The sequence below is a fragment of the Hemitrygon akajei genome, chromosome 4 (assembly GCF_048418815.1).
Source record: "Hemitrygon akajei chromosome 4, sHemAka1.3, whole genome shotgun sequence".
NCBI classification, from domain to species: Eukaryota; Metazoa; Chordata; class Chondrichthyes; order Myliobatiformes; family Dasyatidae; genus Hemitrygon; species Hemitrygon akajei.
In genome coordinates this window covers 147,766,379-147,787,254 of record NC_133127.1, presented here as the reverse complement: position 1 = coordinate 147,787,254, position 20,876 = coordinate 147,766,379, and the positions used below count along the sequence as shown (strand labels likewise).

Below are 20,876 nucleotides of genomic sequence, written 5' to 3'. Positions count from 1 at the left end.
GCAGATCGAACGGTCTCGCCGAACGGGAAAGGGTTTGGGTTTCACGAGTCGGCGGACGCCAGCGCTTGCGCCCCTGGTGGTGGAGAAGCGCTTCACAGGATCACATGACACCAACCATCGGCTGCAGCCAAGGTAACATGACCGGAAGCACCCGGGGAAGCGCCGGAAGTGGATTGTAGCAGAGTAAGGTGCACAAGCCCAATCTGGAGTCTTAGGTAAGAAGACGAAGCAGAAGCTACCGAGGCTTCGGGCGTGGTGGTATGGAAATCGTGATGATTACCGGATGGTAAAGGATAAATAGATACTGGGTGTTGCTTGGAAGCATTAAGGAGAGCTAATTCGTAATTTAGAGACAATCAGGAATTATTTGCCCTACCTGCTCGTCTGTGCATCACATATTTACTTACGGACGTAAATATGCGATCCGTAGGCTAATAGGTTATTTCTGTTAACGAATTATATACCCACTTAACTCGGCATTGAAATTGCTCCAGGTGTTCGGCAATGCTGGAATTCATCTATATTGACCCTCCTACGACCTTCCAAAGAGCTTTAAAATTATCACTTTTTTGGTATAGAAACGATTGTGGGAAATGTGGCGGTAACGAATGCATACTTAGCACTTGCAATGAGCAAAATTTACCATTGACGGAAAAGATTCTGCAGATGCTGGAAATCCAGAGTAACACACACAAGATGCTGGAAGAATTCAGCAGGTCAGGCAGCATCTATTAAAAATGAATAAATGGTCGACGTTTCAGGCCGATACCCTTCATCAGAACTGGAAAGGCACCAGAATGAAAAGGTGTAAAGATGGGAAGGAGGTCAAGCTAGAAGGTGGTAGATGAATCCAGTTGGGTGGGAAAGGTAAAGGGGTGGAGTAGAAGGAGTTTGATAGGAGAGGAGAATGGAATGGGAGAAAGAAAAGGAGGGGCACCAGGGTGATAGAGGGCACCAGAAAAGAAAGAGGCTGGAGTGGGTAATAGGAGAAGAGGGAAGGGGGAATTCTCTAGCCTTATCTCTTTGCAGATATCACCCACCAGCCCTTGTCCCATCCCTCTTGGGTACCTTCCCTCTACACTCAGCCCTGATGCAGGATCTCAACTGAAATGTTGTCCATCCCTTTGCCTCTACAGATGCTTCTTGACCTGCTGAGTTTTTTTAGTAGCTCCAAATTCCAGTATCTTTCGATCTGCCGTCTCTTTTCTATGGATGCTTCCTTCTGTTTGTTTATGGTTTTCTCTTCCCACCCTAAATATCATTTCATATATTCTCCCCTCTTTTTAAATTACAGTATTTTCATGTAATTTTGATGTAAGTATAGTGACCCAAGTAATTTTTAGCTGCTTTAATTCTGCATTTTGGAGTTTTAATACAGTCTTTAGTTTATCATGTTGTCAGCCAGCAAATCATTTGAATACTGGAAAAGCAGAAAAATGTAGGAATTGTAATTCCGAATGAAGAAAAAAATCTGAAAATACTCAGATCAGGCAGCCTCTCAATTTTGTTCTGTTTTGCTCTCCCAGTCCTGAGCTGCATTAGATGCTGGCATTCCCTGATGAAAGGGCATTGATCTGAAGCACTAACCCTTGTTCTTTCTCCACAGATGCTGATTCATCTGCTAAGTGTTTTTAGTATTTGTTAAAATAATGAATGAGGTGTTCAGCAATAGTTGCACTTGGATTGAGAGGTGGAGATGAAGTTAGAGTTGATATTGGAAGATTGTAAGACCATAAGAATTAGGCCATCTGACTCATCAAGTCTGCTCTGCTATTTCTTCATGGCTGATCCATTTTCCTGTCAGCCCCAATCCCTGCCTTCTCCCTGTATCCCTTCATGCCCTGACGAATCAAGAATCTATCAATCTCTGTCTTAAGTATGCTCAATGACTTAGCCTCCACAGCCATCTGGGACAATAAGTTCCACAGATTCTCCACTCTCTGGCTAAAGAAATTCCTCCTCACCTCTGTTCTAAAAGGACACCCCTCAATTCTGAGGCTGTATCCTCTGGTCCGAGACTCCCTCACCATAGGAAACGTCGTCTCCACATCCAGTGTAACGAGGCCTTTCAGCATTTGATAGGTTTCTATGAGGTCACCCCTCATTTTTTGGAGTTCCAAAGTACTCAGTACTGGCCCATAGCCATCAAGTGCTCTTCATATAACAAGCCTTTCAATCCGGGAACCATTGTTGTGAACCCTCTTTGAATCCTCTTCAATGTCAGCACATTTTCTTAAATAAGGGGCCCAAAACAGCTCCAATACACCTCCAGATTTTTGAATTTTCTCTCTATTTAGAAAATACCCTTTCATTTCTTCTACCAAACTGCATGAGCATACACCTCTTGACACTGTATTCCATCTGCATTTCTTTGCCCGTTCTCCTAATCTATCCAAGTCCTTCTGTAGCCTCTCTACTTCCTCAGAACTACCCACCCCTTCACGTACCTTCATATTGTCTGAAAACTTGGCCAGAAAGCTGTCAATTCCGTTATCCAAGTTATTGACATATAACAGAAAAGGAAGACCCAACAGTGACCCCTGTGAAACACCACTAGTCACTGGCAGCCAACCAAAAAAGGCTCCTGTTATTCCCACGCTTTGCCTCCTGCTAATCAGCCACTGTTTTGTCTGTGTTGTTATCTTTCCTGTAATAACATAGGCTCTTGTTAAGCACCCTCATGTGTGGCACCGTGTCAAAGGCCTTTTGAAAATCCAAATATACAATATCAACTGATTCTCCTTTGTCTATCCTGCTTTTTATTTCCTCAAAGAATTCCAACAGATTTGTCAGGCAAGCTTTTCCCTTGAGGGAACCAAGCTGACTTTGATCTATGTTATCATGTACCTTCAGGTACCCAGAACCACATCCTTAACAATCAAGTCCAATGACTTCCCAAACACTGAGGTCAGACTGACTGGTCTATAATATCCTTTTTTCTGCTTCTATGCCTTCTTGAGGAATGGATTGACATTTGCAATTTTCCATTCCACCAGAACTATGCCAGAACCAATTGTTGAAAAATTATTACTAATGCCTCCGTAGTCTCTTCAGTTACCTCATTCAGAACCCTGGGGTGTACACCTTCTGGTCCAGATAACTTACCTACCTTCAGATTTTTCTGTTTCTCAAAAACCTTTACATTAGTATTGACAACTTCTCACACTTCTCCCCTTGGTGCTCTTGAACTTTTGGCATACTATTAGTGTCTTTCACAGTGAAGACTGATGTAAAGTGCATATTCAGTTCGTCCACCATTTCCTTGTCCCCCAATACTACCTCTCCAGCATCATTTTCTAGCAGTCCTATATTCACTCTCACCTCTGTTTTACACCAGATATCTGAAGAAACTTTGGTTTCTTTTTAATATTATTGGCTTCAGTATATCAAATGTGTGAGGTGGAATCACTTGCAGATTTGCTGTAGTGAAAAAAAATTATTGATTTCAAATTATATTTTGGCTTTTTAAAACAATAAAATTGGGATCAATGCTGTTTAACTCAAACAATTATTGACAGTGAATTTAATTACAATTGAAGAACAAACATAATCTCATAGGATTCCATGTGAAAAGTCAGGCAATCCACATTGGTTTTTCCTGAATCCGTGTTTATAGTTTGAAAACAGATAATTAAAGATTTTAATCTAATTGTGGTTTCCTATTTATTGGAGAAGTATTAAAACCCACTACACCTTTCTATTTTAATCTGTGTTGGCAGATGTCTCCAGAACTGAGACTATAGATGCTCTTATCTAGAGTGGTCCCAATGCAGGGTTTCGATCTCAAATACTGACTATCTGTTTGCCTCCACAGATGCTTCCTGACCTGCTGTGTCCCTCTGGGAGTTTTTCTTTTCATGGTGAAACTGGGTTTAAAAAGTCTGCATGTGGCTCCATTATAGTTAAACTGCATGCTGTAGCAGGCATCATTTGAAATGCCTGAAGTCACTGTATAACTAGATGTGAGATCAATTTGTGTGGTCAGTAATTCCTTGTTTACCCTTCTCTCCAGAAGATCATGACCCATGATCAGTTGATCTTTCATGAGCACCAGCAAGTTTCTAATAGTTGGTGATGAGTGGTCATGTGATGCTCCCAACTGTATTTGTTCTGGCAGTTTGCCTCCTGGAATATTGTCACTGGGACAAGCAGCAACATTTTATGCTCAGCACATTTCATTAAATATTGTGCCGCCCATGTTATCCTGGCTGATGTAAGTTAGGTCAGCCTTGTAAAAAGTTTAACTCTAATTGACTCTGCAACCTAGCTCTGCACTACCCACATTTCCTTTTTTAGCTTTTCAGGGAAAGCATAGTTAACTCGAAACGTTTGTCTCAAGCATCCTCATGTTTATTTCATTAGAATTCTAAAATAGATTGCATTGATTTGGAATTCAGCAGTCAATTCCACAATTGTTAACGATAAAGGTTATCAGAATAGATGTGTTTTTTTTTCATATAGTGTCATTAGTGTCATAGAAACATAGATAACCTACAGCACAATACAGGCCCTTCGGCCCACAATGAACATGTACTTACTTTAGAAATTACCTAGGGTTACCCATAGCCCTCTATTTTTCTAAGCTCCATGTACCTATCCAAGAGTCTCTTAAAAGATCCTATATGAACCTCCATCACCGTCGCTGGCAGCCCATTCCACGCACTTGCCAGTCTCTCAGTCATTTGTATCCTAATGATAATAACCATATTTGACATTTTTTGTTGCCTGTTAGCACTGTTAGTTTGGGCATGGTAGCATAGCCGTTAGTGCAACGCTGTTACAGCTCAGGGCATCAGAGTCTGGAGTTCAGTTCTGATATCATCGGTAAGGTCTGTAGGTCTTCCCCATGGAGTGCAAGGGGTTTCCCTGGGTGCTTCGGTTTCCTCTCGCAGTCCAAGACGTACCAGTTAGTAGGCTAATCGGTCATTGTAAGTTATCCCGTGGATTAATCAGGAGTTGTCAGGGGTTAATGGGCAGAGTGGCTCAAAGGGCCAGAAGGGCCCTTGCACTGTATCTCTAAATAATCAAATCCTCAATTCTAAATGGAGTGTAGTACATGGATTAGCAGGAAATCTATAAGGGCTTGAGTAGATTGAAAGTAAATGAAGCATTTAACAGGAATTGTACTTGACACACACCCAAAAAAAAAGTCAAAAAGAAACTACGGTATTTATTTGTTAGGCCAGCAGATCGGAGATGTCCCAGACGTGGCATTGCTTCAGAGGCGCTGTCTGCAATAGTTTCTTGCTGGCCCCAAGAATAGAGTTAGCAGTTCTACAAATTACTTGATAGAGCATGGTGCAGGAAAGACGTATCAAATAATTGAGAATCGGCAGACTTTTGAAAGATAACATCACTGATTTTTACTTACCCATATTGAGAAAGGAGAAAATGTGCTTAAGATCTTCTGTTAACGTCCCAACATACACTCCATTGCACATCCCTTGTATGGATGTACTTTCTAAATGATAGTATTTTTGTATATTTAGGAATGATGTAGAGGTAGCTTGTGACACAATATTTAAGCAATTTTAATACTTCTTATTTTGATTCTGCCCTTGCATATTTTTGCATTCAATTGCATCATAAAATCAAAACGCAGATTGTTGAATTACTGAGTCTAAATACGGAGATAAGAAATGTGATGCACTCCATACAATCCATTAAATACAATCCATTAACTACATAGCAACACTGTTCTGTAATAATAGAATTAACTTTCAATAAAAGTATGGTGCCTGGGCAAATGTCAGATTTGATTTTTTTAACCAATTAATTAAAAATAGTCTAATTACTGTTCTTCTTTGCACATTAACTTCATTAATCAGAAATAATTAGGCTATATAGAATGTAGCTAAATTCTTTTAAAATAAAGCAGATGTTTTGTCAAAATCGCAGGCTTTGTCATGGTAGGTTATTTAAAAATCTTAACAGCTTTATTACAAATAAACAGCTGGAGTATAGGGATCCCAATCCTTGAAAGAAATACTGGCCAAAATGATAATGAATGGTAGAATGTGTTGTTGTGAAGTTTCCTGTGCTTCTCAGTCTAGGCTCTAGGAAGACTACACTTGTTGATGTATTAGCATGAAGAGGAGTAACAAGAGCTATTGACCATGGTGGCAGATCTACTTATCCAGGTTGCATTAGTGATCAGGATTGCTTATCAATCATCAGTAGTATTCTGAAATTCTGCTCTACAGCCTGGCTGGCTCAGGTGTCAGATTGCTATTTGGCAACAGTAGGTCGATTTATTTTAGACATTCCTTTACCAAGTGTATTTTGTAGGTGTTGACTTGATGCTAGAGAAACTGTGGAAGTCACGAGTGATGCTTATTAACCTTTTTTTGGCTCTGCTGCTTTATGTGATGTCAATTAAATGTTTGAGGTTCACAAACACTAAAGCTAAAATGTTACTAAAATGTTCTACAATTTTAAGAGCATGTCATGTTAATGAATTTCTTTCACTTCTGCTAAATCTATGACAGGATGCTCATTTTCATGTGTTTGCTGGGAGCATCTTGCAAAACGCTTGAATATATTTTTGACTGCATGAGTTTCTGAGGGGTTTAAAACTTTTTAGATGATTTATTAAGTTTAAGTTTGTTGTTATTATCTTTTGCATCCACCCCTAGATGACTGGAAATTTACAAAGTCACAATGAGCATAAAGGCATTTGAACTTGTTCCTGTGCTTGAGCGAGATCTACTGATAGGCGATAGAACGTGGATGACTATTGACTGCATTGAATGTTGTGGGAAGAATCTTTATGTAGGAACAAATGACTGTTTTATCTATCACTTCCTATTGGAAGAAAAAGTATCCTCCTCAGGAAGACTTGTGTTTACTCCAATAAAACAACTGCACATTTATCTGGGGCTTAAAAAAGCTGTGAATGAGCTGAAAGCGGCATCGGCTTTGAACAGACTATTGGTTCTATGTGACAATACTGTGACTTTATTACATATGATCAATCTGGAACCAATCCCATCAGGAGCTAAAATCAAAGGAGTAATTGCATTTGCTGTAAATGAGAATCCGGTGACTGGAGACCCTTTCTGTGTTGAAGTTTGTACCATTTCACTAAAACGGAAAACTGTGCAAATATATGCAGTGCATGAAGATCGTGTCCAGTTAATGAAGGAGGTATCCACACCAGAACAACCAGTTGCTATAGCTGTAGATGGCTACTTCCTTTGCTTGGCGATGAGCACACAATATATTATTTTGTGCTACAACACTGGTGTTTCACAGGACCTGTTCCCATTCAATAGTGAGGAAAAACAACCGATTGTAAAACGGATTGGGCGAGAGGAATTTTTATTAGCAGGACCAGGTGCATTGGGTAAGTTTACTGGCTATTTGCTTAAGATATTTAATGTACAGAGAGACTTTTTATGCGCTTTATAAAGACCTGTTGTACTCTACTTAGAGAATGGGCTGCTTAGCCATTCTTTCCGATTTTGAACTGGATGTTAAGATTCAAAAAAGCATGTATGGTGAGAAGGACAGTCACACGAGTTTAAAAGATCATGGAAAGATGAGAGTAGTTGGCACTTCAGACAAAAATTAATTGTCAGGAAAGGTGGTATAAACTTAAATGGAGTGCAGTGACACTACCTCCTTGATTCACTATAACTTTTGAAGGACATTTTTTGATAAATAGAGGCAAAGCATGTGAAAATAATGTTATAGAGAACACCTAAAAGTTATTAGAATTCAGATAGAGAACTTTGGCTGATTACAGTTTCTGTGCCTTGGGAAGGATTTCAAGGACTTGATCAGGTACAGAGTGGGTGAAAATTATAACCATGGCCATGGAATTTATGTGGAGAAATTGTACAAAACTGGGATTTATAGGGGATTCAAAATTATGAAGAGATTTGATTTTTAAAAAAGATGTCTATAGAGAAGCTGTTTTTATTGAGAGGTTCAGTAACTAAGGAAGACAGATTTAAGATGACTTAAAAAAAAAAAAGACACATGTCTGGGCAAGAGATGTAGATTTTGGTTTTAGTGAGTTATGATCTGAAATACATTGTGTAGAATAGGAGTTCCCAGCCTGTGATTTACAGACCCCTTGGTTAATGGTGGGGGTCCATGGTATAAAAAAGGTAGGGGACTCCTGGTCTAGAAGGACAATGGAAGGAGATTCGATATTAGCTTTCAAAATAAAATTAACAAGTGCTTAATGGAAAAAGTGTGCAGAGCCAAGTTATATACAACTACAATGGCATAGTTATTTGAAAGAGTTGACAAGGGTACGTGGGTTGATTGCAATTTTCACTTTCAAAGTAAATCTTCTAAATGATTCCTGAGGTCGTCCAAGCTCTTCAGGAAAGTAATTACTAATTGGCTTTTCTCTTTAAAGATTGAAGATTTTTCATTGCATTGTTTTGAATTTGGGGCATTATACATATTAAATGTTTAATTAAAACCAGACTGCTGTTTTGCTCTGCATTTAAATTCTTCAATTTTAGTGACTTGTTTGTAGAATTCACATATTCAAAGAGAATTTGTTATGATTGTATTGTGGTTTGCCCCTCTATGATGCTAGCAGAATCCACTTTTTCTTGAAGTGCATGATATCCCCTTTCTTTGCAAATATATGTTCTGAATGTTCTGCTGAAATGTATGATTATTGCATTATTAGTTTGGACTCTAATTAGCAAGTAATGTTGTCTTTCAAGTGACCTTGACAAAGGCATCACAAAATGTTGCACCACTATCCAAGAAAGTAAAGAAGCAGAAAGCAATTTCATATATTCTGCATGACTTTCCCTTTTACTTGTCATTCACCTCAGACATCAGTTTAGCAGCTGTGATGTAATCAAATTGGTTAAGCAGCCAATCATATTGAAACAATTTTGGCCAGTGAATTGGGAAGTAACCAACTAGTTTTATAGAAAATGAAATGTAATTATGCACTTGCAAAGGAGCAATTGTTATAAGTGGTATTTACTTTTATGTTAGAGAAGTAGTCATGCTCTGGTTATGGCTTTTGCCAATCCAAGTGTTCACAAGCATCTGTTATTTGGCTTTAAATTGGCATCATAAAGATAATATTCCAAATTTTGCTGGTATTTACTGGTGGTTCCATTTTTGTCTCAGTGGTGGTTAAGTCTGGGGCCTTTGCTCCCTTAGTTGTCAATTTATGACTCCTCCAACAACACTTAGATCCTGTTCAGATTGCAGGATCTGACACTGATTTTCCAGTAATAAGGACTCCATTGGACTCCAGTGTGTTTCAGGTCAACGAGTTAGTCCCTCTGCATTTCAGCCCAGTAAATTGGGTGTTTGATTACCAGGTACAGCAGTTGTGGCTGTGGGCTAGTAAAATATGGGTAATTGGATTCAGTATTTTTGTTCAGGATGTTGGGAAAATAAGATACGAAAATCAAATTACTCAAAAAGAAACTTGATACTAAATTAACCTTTGAACTATATAGCCTGTCAATCTATTTTTATTAAAACAAATGATTCACTACTATATTTAAACTGAATTTATAATCTTATTTGTACAAGCCAAACCTAGTTTCCTTTCTGCAATTAATCCTAAAGCAATTATTTATTTATTTGTTCAATGATATTCAATAGTATTGTGTGTCTCTTTAATAATTTGGAAGATTAAACTATTTCTGCACCACAAAATGGTAGTGTAATAATCTGTGCAACTTGCAAACTTGGCATAGCATATTAGATATTTGTGATATAGGAAGCCATCGTCCATTGTGGTTATCCCAGCCAATGAATTAAATAGGTAAAATTATCCACATAAGAGGAATAATGTGCTAGCACTAGGAAGGGTACAAAAAGAGATTCACTTGGACTTTGCCTGAAATGGATGGTTTATCAGAAGAGATTGGATAGGCTGCATTTATTCTCACTGGAGTAAAAGAGGCTGAGGGATTACCCGAGAGGTTTATACAAACGAGAGCTGTAGGATAGAGAGTCAATCTTTTTTTTAGAGAGTACAGGTTTAAGGTAAAAGGGAATAAACTTGAAGGAGATTTGAGGGGTAAGTTTTTCACAGATGTTGGTGGCTTTGTATGGAAACAACCACCAGGAGAAGTGGTAGAGGTAGGTAGAATTGCAACATTTAAAAGGCATTTGGACCGGTACTTGGAGTCGAGGGGTACTGGCCCAATAGGGGTAAATGAGAATAGTGTAAGTAAGCATCACTGCCAGCATGGATGAGTGGTGTTGTCGTTTCTGTTTCTATGCAGAAACAATTCTATGACTCCTTATTCAGTATCTGGAGATTGAGGAAGACCGTTTCCCTTGCCGTGCTTTGGGTTCTGAGATGCCAGTGAAACTAATATTGGGTTGGCAGACTCAGCCACAGGTGAGGCAGGAGGATTTGGATAATTGGGTGGTTCAAAAGATAGTGCAGTTCATCCATCATTCATGCCGGGCCTCAGAGTACTCAATGAATGGGCTTGAGTTTCTTGACGCCATCTTAAATGCTGTTTCCCCATCTTGGCTGGTCATAGAACAGTACAGCACAGGACAGGCCCTTCAACCCAAAATGTTGTGCCAGGGCAGCTAAAAAGTAAATCGAAAACTAATCTTTCCTACCTATGCAGTGTTTATATCCCTCCATCTTCCTCACATTCACGTGCCTGTCTAAACGTCTCTTAAAAGCCTCTAATGTATTTGCTTCTACCACCATATCAGGCAGTGCTTTGCAGGCATCCACCACTGAGTTTGAAAAAAACTTATCCCCCACATCCCTTTTGCGCTTACCCCCTTCTCCCTTTCAGTGCATCTCCTCTGTAATTAAATATTTCTACCCTGTGGAAAAAGATGCTCCCTGTCTACTCTATGCCTCTCATAATCTTATAAACCTCTATGAGATCTCTCACCAGCCTCTGCCACTCCAAAGAAAACAACCCAAGTGTGTCCAGCCTCTTGTGATAGCAATGCCCTCTAAACCAGGCAGCATCCTGGTAAACCTCTTCTGTACCCTCTCCAAAGCCTCACCATCCTTCCTATAGTGGGTTGACCAGAACTGTATGCAATATTCCAAATGTGGCCTAACCAGAGTTTAATACAGTTGCAATGTAACCTCTTGACTTTTGAATTCAATGCCTTGACTAATAAAAGCAACCATTCATTCTATAGGGCTTCTTAACCACGCTATCGACTTGTGTAGCCACTTTCATGGATCTTGGATCCCAAGGTCTCCCTGCTCAGCAAAACTGTTAAGGGTCTTGTCCTTAATAGTGTACTCTGTCTTTGCATTTGCCCAACCAAGGTGCAACACCTCACATTTATCATTTTTCTGCCCATATCTGCAACTGATCTATATCGCACTGTCTTCTTTGCCAGTCTTCTACACTATTCACACCACCACCAATCTTGTTATCATCTGCAAACTTACTAGCCCAGCTATTTACATTTTCATTTAGGTCATTTATATACATCACAAGCAGCAGAGGTCCCAGCACATATCCTAACGAAACACCATGAATTACAGACCTCTAGCTCAAATAAGTCCCCTCTGCCATTCCCCTCTGTCTTCTATGTGCAAGCCATTTTTGAACTCAAAGAACCAATTCACCATGGACACCACGCATCCTAATCTTCTAGATTAGCCTCCCACGTGGGACTTCGTCAAACACCTTACTAAAATCCATGTAGACAACATCCACTGCCTTACCCTCATCAATCTCTCTCATCACTTTGTCAAAACACGTAATCATGTTGGTAAGACACTACCTGCCCCACACAATGCTGGCTCTCCTTAATTAGACCATGGGTTTCCAAATGCTCATATATCCTATCCTTCAGAATTTTCTGCAGTGATTTTCCTACAACTGATGTGAGACTCATCATTTTATGGTTTCTGGAAATTTTCCCTTATTCCCTTCTTAAATTGAGGTAGAACATTAGCCACTTGCCAATCCTCTGGGAACTTGCCTGTGCCTAGAGGATGTGAAAATAGTTGTCAAGACCCCAACAATCTCGTCTCTTGCCTCCTTCAATAACCTGGGGTAAATTCCATCAGGCCTTGAGGACTTAGCCATCTTAATACTTGTTAGGAGACCCAACGCTTTCTCCTCTCTAAAATCCCTGACATATTTATTCACTCAGCACTGATCTCCTGGTCCTCTATATTCTTTTCCTTAGTAAATATAAATACTGAAGCAAAGTACTGATTAAGTACCTCACTCACATTCTCCGCATCTAAGCAAATGTTCCCCTCTTTATCCTTGAGTAGTTCTACCCCTGCTCTCTAGTTATCCTCTTGCTCTTGATGCAGTTATCCTTGGCAAGTGGGATTAAGGAGAATACCAAGGATTCACCTTAATCCTATTTGCCAAGGGCTTTTTATGGTCCCTCCTGGTTTTCCTAATTCCCTCCTTTACTTCTTCATAATCCTCATGTGCTCTGTTTGATCCTAACTTCCAAAGCTTTGCATACTTTTTCTTCTTGGCTAAATTCATCACTTCTCTTCAGGGTTCTCTGATCTTTCCATCTTTGTCCTTCCTCCTAATAGGAACATACCTTTCCTGTACTCTGTGCAATTGATCTTTAAATCTTTGTCTGATGTGGACCTGCCAGAAAAAAAGGTGTTTCCAATGGACTCTTCTTATTTCCTGCTGAATGCCCTCATAATTTGCTCTACTCAAATTTAAAACTCCTGCAAACAGAGTTTCCAGAAATTGTTAATCCCTTTTTAAGGAGCTTTTGAGGTATTCCTTAGTAAATATACAGTAAATACTACTGGTAAAATCTTCCCATTACAGAACTTAGAATATTTCAGTGTTTGCAGTAACTCGGAAGTGAAGAGGGTGATGAGGTAAGGTGGTATGGAACTGAGAAAAAGACATTTTGGGTGATTGGGAGGTCATAGCCTGTGGAGCTGGCGGAGGGTATAATTTCTGTACAAGTCAAGAGATTATCATACTGTTATTTCTAGAAGCGAAGGAAGATGCTTGAAATGATATTTCACTTATTTCCCCCTCATTGTTCTGCTACATGGTGGATTTGGTCGTGGTGTTCTGAGAGCTTATTTTTTGTCATTGTTGAATTTTATTACCTTTCCTGCCAACATTGTTACATCTGATGGAGCAGAAAAGTTTCATTTTATTCTGATATTGTTTATTTACTTAACTGTTTGTTTAAAATAACAAAGCTAAATAGTAGAAAATAAAATTTATCATTCAGTGACAATGTCATGTTCTCCCTATGAAAAGTATAGATGTTGATTTTTGCTTTTTGTAGTTGTGGAAAGCAAATAATAAAGCAAACAGGCTTTGAAAATGAAAGTGAGGATGTAGCTACGTTTAGGGTGGAGCTGCTACCCTGAATTACCAGTACAGACTGTTCAATGCAACTATTCCCTCCTGACCCAATATGCTATTTGCAAGTAAGACTGATCTGTCACAATTTCCAAGGCTGGTCAAAAGAGCAACTTTGAAGTATGTCAGGCAACAACCAGAAGAACATCTGTGGGTTCATGCTTCAGCTCCCTGAAGGGAATAATCAATTTTTGGTGATTTAAATCGTTGGTCACACAGTTAACCTTATCTACCTAACATAGCTTGTACCAAGTATGTAGAATCTGTCTGTTATGATTCCACTTTCTTCATACCTTCTAGATGTCTGTTGGAGAGGTTGATGATAACTCCTTTTCAGCCTTTCCTCTGTCCCGGAAACAAAACTATCTTTGTGACTATCAACTATGAGAACAGATGTTTCTTTTATGAGAACATCCTCAGAATTTCTTTTTCTGAATCCTATTATCCACCTTCATCTCATTAACTGCAGCCTTAGGTAATTATGTTTGCGTATGTTTAATTGTTCTACCTATAAACACTAGCATCCAATTTCTCTTTGCTGCAGGCATGTTGTATTGGAGCTTCAGTTTATACTGGCCTAAGTACAGCATTCTATACAAGCTCATGTAGAACTGTTTGCTGCCACACTTTATACAGTATTCTGTTTTGAGATTTTGGATATCCCTGGCAAGACCAGCATTTAATTACCTTTGAAAAGCTACAGATGAAGCACAACCTCAAACTGCTTTTGAACCAATGAGCAGATAACAACAGGCATTAGACTTGACAAGGATGAAGGAATAGCAGTATTTTTCATACCAGAATGATAAACTTCGAGGGGTCTTCCTAGTGGTGGTGGTTCCTCGTCTCCTAAGATTAGCCTTGGCAAGTAACTGCAGTGCATTATGCTCATGATACATTTGCCAGAGTAAAAGTTTAGGTTGGAAATTGGGGTGTCACCCAAATAGGTTGTTTTCCACTTCTCTGGATTTGTTGAACTAGCACCAGGTATGTGCAGGTTGGTAGGTTGAAGTCCATCTTCCCCAGAATATACTGGTGCAATTCTACATTGCTATCGTAGCATCCTAACATCAGCCATACTGTCTGGTTTGGTGCAGCATTGTTTCACAGTGTATGAAAGCTACAGTAAATTGTCAGGCCAGCAGCTAAAGTAACTTTCTGCAGCCTACCATCACTGCAGGACTTGTATGTGTCCTGGACCAAGAAGCTGGCAGGAAGAACACGACTCACCCTGCAAATTGCCTTTTCCAAAAGCTCCCTTCTGGAAAGCACTGTCGGGCTTTTAAAACAAAAACCTCACGCCATCTCAAAAGATTCTTCCATTTGGCAGTTAATCAGATCAATCGTTCTATTTACTCTGGACCCATCTATTAATTCTGCACCGTGAACACTTTAACCCACTTTATATATTGCTGTTCACTTTGTAAATACATGCTGGTATTTATGTATTTATGCACATTTTATTTCAGATCCTTTCTTCAAACTTTATTGTATATAATTCTGTATTCTTTATAATTGTCGAATGTTTTTGCATGCTGCGCCAGCAAATTCCTAATACGTGTAAATATATATGGTGAATAAATTTGATTCTGCTATATTTTCCTCATGTCGGAAATGGCAGAAGGATTGGATTGAGATATGTGAGTGAGATTATGTTGTAGGGCAGCAACAACACATGTCAATTGGCCACTGCTTTACATTTCTCATTGTTCCTTCAGTCAGCCCATCAAATCTAAGATGACTGTCAGAGCAATCCCATTAATCTCTTTCCCCTACTTACTCCCTCTCTCATGTGCCCATTAACGCTCCCCTGATACTTCTACAAGTAACTGTTCAGTAAAGGCAGTTTGAAGCATCAAATTAAACTATCCACCAGCTTATTTTTGGGATGAGAGAGGAAGCTGGCACACTCAGTACTTGGGAAAACGAACACAGACAGTACCAGAGGTTGGAGCTAAACCCAGGTTGATGAGCCGAGACAGCTGCCTTTGTTCAAGCGTTCATGCATGTTGCGAGAATTTCATCACGTATTCGCAAAGATAGGGGAAAGGTGTTAAGGAATTAAATGGAGGACCAGTATGTGCAAGATATCCAAGCTCTGAGCTGCTGTTTTAATCACTGCTTTTGTGTGGCTAGGCCATTACTACTGTTGATTAGTGTTGACTCCTTGCTTCCCTCTCACCTCCTTATGGACTATTTATATCTACTTCCCAAACAACAGCCAGCATATCTGTCCAGTTCATGAAAATGCGACATGTTTACTTACCCATTTTATCAAACCAGTCTTGAAAAGTAAAGGTATTAAATCATAGCAAACTTTATATATGTATCTTTATAATTTGGAGAGACAGAACTTCCTATTTTGGAGCCATATATTTTAGATTCTGATCTTTCTGGAATTAGGGGCTCCCAACCTGGGTTCACAGACCCCTCGGTTAACAGTAAGACTCAATGGTATAAAAAAAGGCTGGGAACCCTGGCTGGAAATGTAAAATAAAAGTAGTGAATAGTGTCTGTGTGAGGAATCTTATTGTGTTGACAGTTTATTGAAACATCATTTATTTCTGTTACCTGCAAACAATTTATCTACAATAAAATTTATATTAATAGATATAGTTTCCTATGTAGAATGATTCTGCTACATAACCACCTTCATGTTATTAGCTTACGATAATGGAGGCACTGTGGGTGAGAACTCTTAATTCTTCTCTCTGGCTTTTGAGCATTTCTAGCAAAGACACATAACATTTGTAACAAGACTATTTCACTGAAAAAGGATATCAGCAGTAATGTTCATGATTGAATTTTTGCAGCTAATATCATTCTTCAATTGAGAACAAACTGATGTATTTTGAAAACCAGATATTTTAGTTTACCCACCCAGTGTAGCTGGCTGTTACACTATCTCACCTTGCTTCTGCAGTTGCTTCTACATCACTGAGGTGGAAGAGAGGAAATACTGTACCATAACATGGTTTGTCAGCAGAAATATGCAGACTTACTGTGGGTGAATTTTCTGCCAACTCTAAACTAGATGTGTTCGTCTTAATACCAGAACAAATGTAAAAGCTCTTTTCCCTTTGATACTTTGGAAGAAAAAATGGCATTTTTTAATTCTAATATATAATAACAACTTCTACCCTGAGTTGTATGGAGGGTTTCATTCTGAGTATAACCAATCTCTTTCCACCTTACTTCACATCACCCATCCTTCTTTATTCCCGTCTCTGTTGTGCAACTATCTTTTCCTTAAGTGCATCTGTATTTCTCCCCATCAAACTGCTTGTGTTAGCAAATTTGTATTGCCATTATTTTGTACTAAAGCTTTCTAGGCTTTATCATATAGCTGAACAATGAGTGAAAAGGTGGTGGAAATGAGTGACTAGTCAAATTCCATACAAACCTGCAAGTTAAACCCAGTGTCATTCTAATGTTCATGACCATAACAAGTGTTTTGCGAAATCACCTTTTTTTAAAACTTAGCTGTCCTCTCACCATTAACTATTTTTGTTGTGCAGAGAATCATACCTTGTACATACTCCAAAATGTGGGGTAAAAATAATTGCATTTTTTTATATGGGGAATTTAACATTTTGGAGTATTGGTCAAGGTTCAAGTCACCACATTAAAAAATATAGTTCTATGCTTTTCCAATTCTCTTTGCCCAGAAACTACTTTTGAAGATTTACATTGTTACCAGCGATGTCATTAGTTGCTCCTATTATATTATAGAAATAGTGATTGGATTTTGTTTTTGTGCTTTAATCAAACATGGTTAAGCTAGTTGTCATTTATTGTAATCAAATTTCTGTTGTGGAATTTTTCATTTCCTGTCTGCATGGAGAAAGGAAAGGCATTTTTATATATATTTTTTAAAAAGTGTCGCATGACTGTAGGATAACTTCAACATTGTCAGTATTGTTTTCACTATTTTCTCACAGAGCAATATTTGAAAACAGTTCATTTACTTAATGGAAGGGAAATAATCAAGGTTTGTAATGGGGAAAAATAACATGCTGGATGAATTAAGTTGCTCAGTTTCTGTAGATAGAAAAACAGTTAATATTTCAGATTGATGGCTTTTCAGGATTTAAATATTTTACTTTTGGATAGTGCATGAGCGGTTTCACCAGCACAATTTTCACATTGTCTAAAAAGTTTACTTCAATCAAGTTTCTAGGAGAGCACCATGAATATTTAATTTAACATTTTTGCCAACACTAGTCATTAGAAGTCTGTTGTTTTTTTCCAAATTAAGACTAATTGTTCCCTTTAATACTTAGACTTAATTGATAGCTTCAAATTTTACTGATGTTGAATATGACATTTGAAGGAAAAAATCTTGACTTATCTGAACCAAAAGCAATATTTAAGGGTTAGCACAAAAAATAGCAAATACCAAACAGTGAAAGGAAACTGGAACCGAATTTTTAATATTTTAAAATGTATTTGGCTTGTATGGATCTTGATGTCAGTGGCAAGGCTGGTGTTTATCGACTCTCCCTAATTCCCCTTGAGAAGGTGGTGGTGAGTTGCTCCCTTAACTCCTATATTTCTTCTGGTGAAGGCACTTCCACTGTGTTTGTTGTTGGATAGAAAGTTCAGGATTTTGACTGATCAGTGAAGGATCAATAGAATATTTATAAGTCTGGTCCATTTGCAATATGAAGGGGATATTTGGGTGCCAATGCTCCCTTGCAGGAATACATTGCATTAAAATGCCAATGTTTAATCCATGTTTGGACCAATACTGTGAGCAATTGTTTTATTTCAAATTCAAACTACTAATTGGTAAGTAGGTTATTGGCAGATAAATGCTGCTTGACAACACTGTTGATGTCACCTTTCACTTGAAAATAGACTAGGTGATAATTGGCTAGTTGGATTATGAGTTGTAGAGTTTGGAAACAGTCCTCTTGGCCCAGCTCATTCATGCAGCAAGTTGTCTGTCGAAGCTAGTCCTCAGCCATTTCTTGTCATCACGTGGCTGAAGATTAGGTTCTGTAATAATGGGCATCTGAGGAAAGGATATCTCAGTATAGATTATCTATCAGCACCTCTGGCTGGATGTGGTTGTGATTGCTTCACCTTTGTCTTTAGTACTTGCTTGCCACACTTGCCACATTGTTGAGAATAAGAATATTAATAGCATCATTAGCTATTTGTCTATCACCATTCACGTTGTGATGTGGCAATCTGCAGTGCTTTTTATCTGATGTGTTGGTTGTGAGGTCTCCTCGGCTCTATCTATTCTGTGTTGTTTTGCTGTTTAGCAAACATGTTGCAGCTTCATTGGCTGTACCTCAGTTCTAGTCATGCCTTGTGCGGCTTGAGTGGTTGAACTAAGATTGATTTCTACTTTGATAGTAATGGTAGGCTGAAGGAATACCGAGCCCCAAGTTAAAGATTGTTTTGGTGTACGTTGCTGCAGGTGGTCCATACTGTTCCAGGGATGCCCAGTTTTGAGCTTTGGAGTCAAAAACAAAATGTTGGAAATATTGAGCAGCATTATCTCTGAAGAGTGTCAGATCTCTCTCTCTCTCTCTCTCTCTCTCTCTCTCTCTCTCTCTCTCTCTCTCTCTCTCTCTCTCTCTCTCTCTCTCTCTCACTCTCTCTCTCTCTCTCTCTCTCTCTCTCTCTCTCTCACTCTCACTCTCACTCTCACTCTCACTCTCACTCTCACTCTCACTCTCACTCTCACTCTCACTCTCACTCTCACTCTCACTCTCACTCTCACTCTCACTCTCACTCTCACACTCACACTCACACTCTCTCTCTCTCTCTCTCTCTCTCACTCTCTCTCTCTCTCTCTCTCTCTCACTCTCTCTCTCTCTCTCTCTCTCTCTCTCTCTCACTCTCACTCTCACTCTCACTCTCACTCTCACTCTCACTCTCACTCTCACTCTCACTCTCTCTCACTCTCACTCTCACTCTCACTCTCACTCTCACTCTCACTCTCACTCTCACTCTCACTCTCACTCTCACTCTCACTCTCACTCTCACTCTCACTCTCACTCACTCTCTCTCTCTCTCACACTCTCTCTCACACACACACACACCACACACACACACACACACACACACACACACACACCCCCACATCCCCACCCCCCCCCCCCCCCCGGTGGGTAGAGGGAACTTTGCCTGCATGAGGACTATATGGTGTTCACTTCTACCATTGCTGTCACGGGTGATGTATCCATTTTAAGTGAATTGCCCCAGTCTGGCAGCTGTATCCTCCCGACTGAGTTCAAACAGTGATATTGCTACTGAGCCTTTCTGATGATGGACATTGGAGTCCAGTGCCAGGAGAACGCTTCCTTTCATTGTTGATTTATCCACTGAGGGAATACAGTTGGTGGAAATCAGGAGGTTTCCTTGCCTATGTTTGGCCTGATGCCATGAAACTCATGGAGTGTAGAGTGAATGATTCTCAAAGCTACTCCTTTTTATCTGTATAGCACAGCGTCACCCCCTGTGGGGAGTTGAATGTCGGGAGGATGTGATAGAGGACTCTGGTGTTTTATCCATAAGGTGTGATTTTGTTTTTAAGGACACCTATGTAATATAGCATGACTAGCCTGTGCTTTACCTCTTCTCCAGTCCCTAGGTCTTTGTGCAGTGACTTTTGGGAGGTCCGGAGTTCATTGTGCCAAACAGTGCTCACTGGTTTTCTTAGTAATTTCTGTCACAATTTAGTGGTCTAGTCAAGTGATACAATCGATTTAGTGGTTCATTTTAGTGATACAACCAAGTAGCGTGCTAGGCATTTTAGCACCGACAGCATTGGTGGGTATGGAATCAAAGATGGGCTATAGAGATTGCAATATTTCTCCAAAGCAGATATTTGTGTACCAATAGTTTTTAATGGTGGCCATTATTAATAATGGAAAATCAACTATTTTTAAAATTTGTGTAGGAATAATTTGGAATCAACTGTTATTTTTATTTAATTGGCTTGGAGTTAGCCTGTCAAGCACATTGCCCCAACAATCTCTCAACCCTGATTAACCCTAACCGAATCACAGGGCAATTTACAGTAACCAATTAACCTACCTGGTACGTCTTTGGTCTGTAGAAGTAAGCCGGAAGATTCAGAGAAAACCTGTGCATTCCATAGGGAGGACCTACAGAGTCTTGGAATTGAATTCCGAGCTCTGAAATGCCCCAAGCTGAATAGCGTTGTACTAACCACTACACTTTGTGGTGCCCAGCTGTTAGTATAGATACATTTTTGTCAATGACGTCCAATATTGGCATGTGAATTCCATAAGATATAGGAGCAGAATTAGCCTATTTGGCCCATCGAGTCTGCTCCGCCATTTCATCATGGTCTATCCAATTTTCCCCTCAACCCCAGTCTCCTGCCTTCTCCCCGTATCCATTCATGCCCTGACCAATCAAGCACTCATCAAATAAACTTCTGCCGTAAATATACATGAAAGCTTGGCCTCCACAGCTGCTTGAGGCAAAGAATTCTGATAATTGAAACATTTTTGTGCTAAATGTATGAATTATTGAAGAATAGGATTAAGCAATTTGGAATTAGTGAGACAGTACAGAATCACT

The 20,876-nt window shown here is 39.3% G+C and overlaps 1 protein-coding gene across 3 annotated transcripts in view; it reads left to right on the top strand.

Annotated features, from left to right (window-relative positions):
* Positions 1 to 148: 148 nt before the first annotated feature.
* The window catches only part of tgfbrap1 (transforming growth factor, beta receptor associated protein 1), a 41,930-nt gene continuing 21,202 nt past the window's right edge, over positions 149 to 20,876 (top strand). The window contains exons 1-2 of one of the 3 annotated variants that reach the window (XM_073043536.1): positions 149 to 215; positions 6,636 to 7,345. In XM_073043536.1, coding sequence (XP_072899637.1) covers positions 6,661 to 7,345 — 685 coding nt within the window. In that variant the 5' untranslated portion in view covers positions 149 to 215; positions 6,636 to 6,660. Of the gene's footprint in view, positions 216 to 260; positions 287 to 3,833; positions 3,861 to 6,635; positions 7,346 to 20,876 lie in introns of those variants that run through there. The other 2 variants (XM_073043537.1, XM_073043539.1) reach the window with 2 other exon arrangements.